Source organism: Meles meles, chromosome 5 (genome assembly GCF_922984935.1).
Source record: "Meles meles chromosome 5, mMelMel3.1 paternal haplotype, whole genome shotgun sequence".
NCBI classification, from domain to species: Eukaryota; Metazoa; Chordata; class Mammalia; order Carnivora; family Mustelidae; genus Meles; species Meles meles.
The window spans coordinates 152402227-152409086 of NC_060070.1; the positions used below are offsets into that span (position 1 = coordinate 152402227).

The 6860-nt window shown below is 41.0% G+C and overlaps 1 protein-coding gene across 1 annotated transcript; it reads right to left on the reverse strand.

Annotated features, from left to right (window-relative positions):
- Nucleotides 1-4849: 4849 nt before the first annotated feature.
- On the reverse strand, nucleotides 4850-5809 carry LOC123942266 (putative olfactory receptor 2B8). Its single transcript, XM_046006119.1, has one exon. The coding sequence runs from the start codon at nucleotides 5807-5809 to the stop codon at nucleotides 4850-4852; it is 960 nt and encodes a 319-aa protein (XP_045862075.1).
- Nucleotides 5810-6860: the final 1051 nt, after the last annotated feature.

The window sequence follows — 6860 nt, forward strand, 5'->3', positions numbered from 1 at the left end:
TTTACTTGATTTTCCTTTCTTTTAATTTAATTTTATTTTTTCAGTGTTCTAAAAGTTATTGTTTATGTACCATACCGAGTGCTCATTACTGAATGGTTAAAAACAAATCCACCCAACAGTGTCAATCAACAGAATTAAGTTTTTAGAAAGCATCAAGTGTATGGCAAGGGTAGAGAACCAGGACAGATCCCAAAATGGGCCTCAAGGTCATCCTGACTGTCTTGGATGGAAGCTACTTCAGAAACAGTGGGTGCAAGGACATCACACTGTCCTCTGTCCTCCTGAAAGCAGGAAAAACGTCTCCCCATAAAAGGAACCTGACCAGGATGAAGAAGAAAAAGACATCCTGACACCATGGGGAGGGACCTTAGAATAGAGAAAGCTACAGAAACAAACCTTGCTACTTTTCTATGAATCGGCCTCCTCAGCCCAAATTCCAATTACAATTCCTTCAAAAAATTATAAATAGAGCAACCTGTGACCTTGCACTACTGGATATTTACCCCAAAGACACAGATTCAGTGAAGACAAGGGCCATCTGTACCCCGGTGTTCACAGTACCAATGGCCACATTGCCAAACTGTGGAAAGCGCCAAGATGCCTTTCAACAGATGAGTGGATAAAGAAGATATGGTCCATATACACAATGGAGTATTATGCTTCCATCAGAAAAGATGAATACCCAGCTTTTATATCAACATGGACAGGACTGGAGGAGATTATGCTGAGTGAAATAAGTCAGGCAGAGAAAGTCAATCCTCATATGGTTTCACTCACTGGTGGAGCATAAGGAATAACATGGAGGACATTGGGAGAAGGAAAGGAAAAGTGAATTGGGGCAAATCGGAGGGGGAGGGGGAGACGAAGCACGAGAGACTGTGGACTCTGAGAAACAAACTGACGGCATTGGGAGGCGGGGTGGGGGTTTAGGTGAGCCTGGTGGTGGGTATTAAGGAGGGCATGTATTGCATGGAGCACTGGGTGTACTGCATAAACAATGAATCTTGGAACACTGAAAAAATGAAATAAAATAAATAAAAAATTAAAAGTACCACATGGCAAGAACATCGAATAAGGTCACAAGGTAAGAAAAGCCTCCATATACTGAACACTTACTACCTCTTAAAGTTCACTGGGCAAAGGGCTTTACATACATCACTTCATTAACCCCTATTACAACACTGTGACAACACCATGACAATATTGTGACATTCATTTTAAAGAAGGGAAAGTCAAGGCTAAATCAATATGTAACCAGCTTCAAGCAATCCAACTAACAAGTAGGAGAGCCTGGTTTTACATATAGACTACCCACCTGTGGTTAACCAAAAATGACAGCTAGAAGAAGAGTCCTACTCAGTGTCTTGACCCCAGTCACCCTTCAGAATTAGAATCCTATAAAGGAAAGAGAGCAAAAAATCAGAGACTTCTTTGAAATAGAACTTCCTGTGGAGTGTAGATGCCAAAAAGTATAAAATCCATAATATCAGAAAATCAAAAGAAAACTTATCATAGACTTTTAAAAAGCCAATTGCAATAATCCTTCTGGTCCACTCATACAAAAACCAATCAGCCCTTTTAGAAATCTACATAAAATATGGAAGAAGGATAGAGTATAGTGCCCTAGGAATTTTTCCATTTTTTTTTCTTTCTTCCAAGAAGACAGTGGAAGCCATAGGCCTAGAGTCGACTTTGGCAAAAAAATACATACATAGCTTCCAGCTGAGGAAATTTAAGCTCCATAAGCGAAGACAGGACATTTTCAGTCCAACAGGAATTTTTCTTTTGTATTAAAAAAAAAAAGACTCAAAATACTGGGTTCTTTCTCTGAGGAAAAGGAGAAGTCCCATGTGCTTGGAGGAGAGCTAACTTGACCAAGATCTCTCTTGGGAGAGCTTTACTTTTCACGGATATCAGAGATTTAAATGGTCTACATTCCAACAAACTAAACCAGGTATAAGAATAAGAAACCTATCCCTGACCCCTTTGAGCAGCAGTCATTCATCCTCTCATTTCTGCACTGTCACAGAGCCCATCTTCCCAGCAAACTGCATTTGCACACACAGTGGTTCCCAGAGTCTGCAAGACCAGGTCTGAAATGTGTTACAATACCATAATGAAGAAAGAAGCTCTCACTTATATTGCAAAACAAGCATTCAAAAAGAAGTCACCTGGAAAAGAAAGGGTTCGCAAGGATCTGTAACCTGTTCCTCCCTCCTCAGTGAGCATGGTCAGAGCAGAACTCTGGCAAACGGTAACCACAAAATGCAGACTAGAGATACATGACAGTCTTACGGGGGTGGCTGTTCTCTGATTACTGACATAGTAATTTCAGCAGAATACAGAGAGTCTGTTTAGACACAGGAAACCTACACCATACACACTGCAGATACCCTACCAAATGACAGTCCTAAAGCCAGGACAGGGCTATGAAGGTAGGGACACATAATCTGAGAATCCCCCAAGCCTCTCTGTGCTGACTTGTACCATAATAGTTCTGCCTCATATTTGAGAAGAAAAAGTTGTAGCGAGGGGTCTCCTGATAGGTCTGGAGCCTCCTGGATACTGAAGGAACTCTCAGCATTTTGTATCCTCTGCTAATTGGTAGTAAATCTGCTGCTGGTTAAGAACTGTGTTTCCTGTGAGTCTGATTGACATTCTGGGTCTCTGCCATCACTACCTGGGATGATGGTGTGCACCCCGGGTTCCTCAGGAAGCAGAAGAGCTGGAAGAACCCATGACTTGCTCTAGAGCATCATGATCCTCCTGACCTCCAGGGGCTAAACACAGACGGAAAAAATAATTGAGCCAAGTCTTAGGTACAATCCCTGTAGCCATTCCACAGTTATTGGCAAAAATGCAAAAGAGTCCAAATACTATTGGTGACAATTTACACAGCCCTGGAGTCTGTTTGCAGACGGGGCATGGAGAGCTTGGGGAGCAGATTCCTAACATTAGAAAAATGTTACAGAACAATCCTGAACTTGTGTTTGGTCTCTTCAGTGATTTCTCTTTTATTTTGGCTAGGATCCCAGAGACCTTTGTTAGCTGTCATTTAGTCCCATGAGTCATAGACACCCATATGCCATTCAAACATTCACTTAAAGGAAATGAATCTGCTTCACCCCAGGGCTCTCTGCCTCCTTAAGAGCAGAGAAGTTGTTCACCTGGAGCAATAGGCTGCATGGTTTCCTGAGACCTTGAGGGTTTTTGTGCCAAAGAGAGTTCATTTGAGGGATTTTAAAGTGACCATTTGTTCATAACTGTCAGGACGTGGCTGAAACAGATAGTAGAGGGATGGTTGGAGGTTCTTGATTTCAGCTCAGCTCCTGATCTCCATGTCACAAGATGGAGACCCCATCAGGCTCCATGTTCAGGGCAGATCTGTCAGTCTCTCTCCAAACCCATCTGCCTGTCCTCCGCCTGGTCTCTTTCTCCCTCTCACTTAAATAAATAAATAATAAAATAATAAAATCTTTAAAACAAAAAAAGGAAAAAATGGCATGTGGGAAATTTGTCACATTCAAGGATAAATAGTGTACAGAACTAGTTTTCTACTTGCTTGGTGACAAGATACATGCCAGGTGTTGATTCAAGTGGGAATAGTGCATGCTCTTAGTGATACAGAGAGAACCTGACTATGTGCATAATTTCCCCTGGTTGTCATTTCCAGCCTCCACATGCTGTCTCTGCAGCAAGATCATTTGGCATGAGCATGGCCAGCCGAAGGTTTAAGGCCCTGGGGAGGCCTGTTAGCTGTCAGGATAGGGAACAGTAGAGTTATTATGCATATGTGTCCAGTCCAAGACTTGCACTGGGCTACATGTTGGGAAAACTTAACAAACTCAGAAACGTTTCTGTGATCATGGCATTGTCAAAGCTCCAACCTCCAGAGGAAAATACCCTGTTTGTACGATACATATATACAAAAACCCAGATCCATACCACAAACACATTTATGTGCAAACTGAGTTTGATTAAGATCTAAGGGCTTACAATGTCAGACTCAACTGTTCTGGGATGTTGACACTCATTACTCCTAATTCAGAAACGTATGACAGTAGTTCAAACTCAAATGGCTATTTGTAAGCTTAGACACATGGACATGTTTAATGATTAATATATATTTTATTTCTTCTTTACATTTCCTCCTAGTGAATCTGCTAAGCTCCAGAGAACATGGGATTTCCTGGGAATAAGAGGTCATTTCCCAGATTTTTAGAATATGTCCCTGCATTCAAACTGTATGGGGCTTTTGGCAGGCTAGAGATACAAAAGCATTGATCAGTTGATGCCTGGATCAAAGAAATTATTAAATCGATTGCAGGTTGTGCTTGTCCTGATGTGCACAGGTGATGGATGGAAGTGTTGAATCATTATATTGTGCACATGGAACTAATATAACATGGTGTGTTGAGTAGCTGGAATTAAATAAAAATTAAATAAAATTTTAAAATATCAAATAAAAATTAATTAAAATAAAAAATTTTAAAATTTGCTAGAAAAATGCTAAAATTTTAATATTTCCTATAGTGTTTGAGTCATTCGTATTCTCATTTTCCCTATGACTTAATGGTATATACGTGTCTTCTTGCACAGAGGAATGAAATAGTGTTCTCAAGTGAGGGAGAAATATGAAAAACCTGTGGAGCTTTTTAAAATGAAATATAATGCAGACTCTCTAGGAGTAACTCTGGAGGCTTCATGAACCCATGAACTTTGATTTTGAGCACTCACTTGCATTAAAGCATCAGGTAAGGAAATTCGCTTGAGAGATGTCACAGGAAATTTTAGATGACATGGGGAGGACAGAGTCTTCTTAAAAATCTCTTGTGGCCATAGTCTTCCATCAAAGGGTCTTTCCCACCCAGTCCTCTGAAGTCATGGCCCTACAAAGCACCTTCTTCATTGCCCCAGTCATATCCTTGTTCCTCAGTGTGTATATGACAGGGTTGACCATGGGGGTGACAATAGTGTAGAACAGAGAAACAAACTTGCCCTGATCCTGGGAGTAGTTGTCGCTGGGCTGGAGGTAAGCATAGATGGCCGTGCCATAGAACAGGGAGACCACTGTGATGTGGGACCCACATGTGCCAAACGCTTTCCTCTGTCCTGCAGATGACTTTATTCTTAAGACCGCCCTGATGATCTGGCCATAGGAGAAGATGATTAATGCCACAGGTATGAGGAGCATGATAACACTGGCGAAGAACATCTCTGACTCATACACAGTGGGGTCAACACAGGCAAGCTTGAGTAGTGGAGGGATCTCACAAAGGAAATGGTCTATTTTATTTCTCCCACAAAGTGGTACAATGAAGATGAGCATTGTTTGCAATGAGGAGTTGGCAAAACCAATGAACCATGATGCAGAAGCCATGAGGGCACAGAGACGCGGGTGCATGATCACAGTGTACTGCAGGGGCTTGCAGATGGCTGCATAGCGGTCAAATGCCATGACCCCTAACAGAATGCATTCCGTGCATCCCAGCCCTAGAGAGATGAAGAGCTGAGCTACACAGCCACCAAAGGAGATAGACTTGTCTTCTGTCCTGAGATGAACCAGGAGCTGAGGGACAGTGCTGGTCGTGTAACACAGGTCCAGGAAGCTTAGGTTGGAGAGGAAAAAGTACATGGGAGTCTGAAGATGTGGGTCGAGGTGGGACAAGGCAATGATGGTGGTGTTTCCCAGCAGAGTGAACAGATAGAAGATCAGGAGGACCACAAAGAGGACTAGCTCCAGTTGAGGCCGGTCAGAGAACCCCAGCAGGAAAAACCCCATGAAAGAACTGCCATTCTTCTGTTCCATCCTCTGTTAGCACATGTTTCCTGTTAGGACCAAGCGTTTAGCAATGTTAAAAGAAATCTTAAAAAAAATAGTTGACTGGAGGGGGGTTTGGATCTCTCATGTTAAAGGCAGGGCATAGGATTTTGTCAGTAACTATGTGAATCTATGATGTGCTCTTTACAATTGACATACTTTATGCCAATATAGTTCCACATTAGGACAAAAAGTACAGCATTAATATTTGGTAAAAGAAAAATGAAATAATGGCCTATGTGTTTGCATCAGTCATAGGTATGAAAGGTCTCTTAGACTGAGCTTAATAAGACTTAAAGTACTATAAGTATATACATACATTTTAGAAAGAACGGGGATGAGGGGAAAAGAGGGAGAGCAATCAGAAACAATAAAAAGGAGATGCAGACAGAGGAGAGACGTTATTCTAAATATGTTCTCATGATTCTACACAATATGATTTGCACACACCACACATGCCATAGAATATAATACTCAAAAATGCATTCAGATACAGGAATTGAAGACCAAGAACGTATTTACACAAAAAATCCAATTACATGGAAAATGCTACTACTAATTCTGCTTATAAACATTATGGCAGAATTGACTGTTTAATATATTGATGAAAGCGGCACTTTTTTTTTCTGTATGGTAGCAAAAAAATATATGCTCAATCACAGATAACCAAAAATATCACCATCCAAAACAGTGCATACCTTTTCCCTAAAGATGCTTAAAATCACTGTACCGGTTTAAGAGGATCTCCAAAAATTCATTGGTCCTGCATATCCATTGGCATTGGAACCCTAAAATCCAGTAGTCAAACTTTCCTCTTCCTTCTGCAGATCTCTTTCACATGTTAGCCACCAGAGCAGCTGAAACTCCTGAGAAAGGCAGGAGTATTCACAATGACATTCTAATCAGTTTAAACATTTTAAAAGTTATCCAGTTGTGTAGTCTACATTCAAAGTATAATGCTTTTACATCACTCCCTATGATGAAATAATTAAATAGATAAACATAGAGATATAGACAGGTACATTCTCGAAGCAAAGAC

Excerpts from the sequence above, each read along its gene's own strand:
- LOC123942266 (XM_046006119.1), bottom strand. The coding sequence starts at position 5,809 with ATGGAACAGAAGAATGGCAGTTCTTTCATGGGGTTTTTCCTGCTGGGG.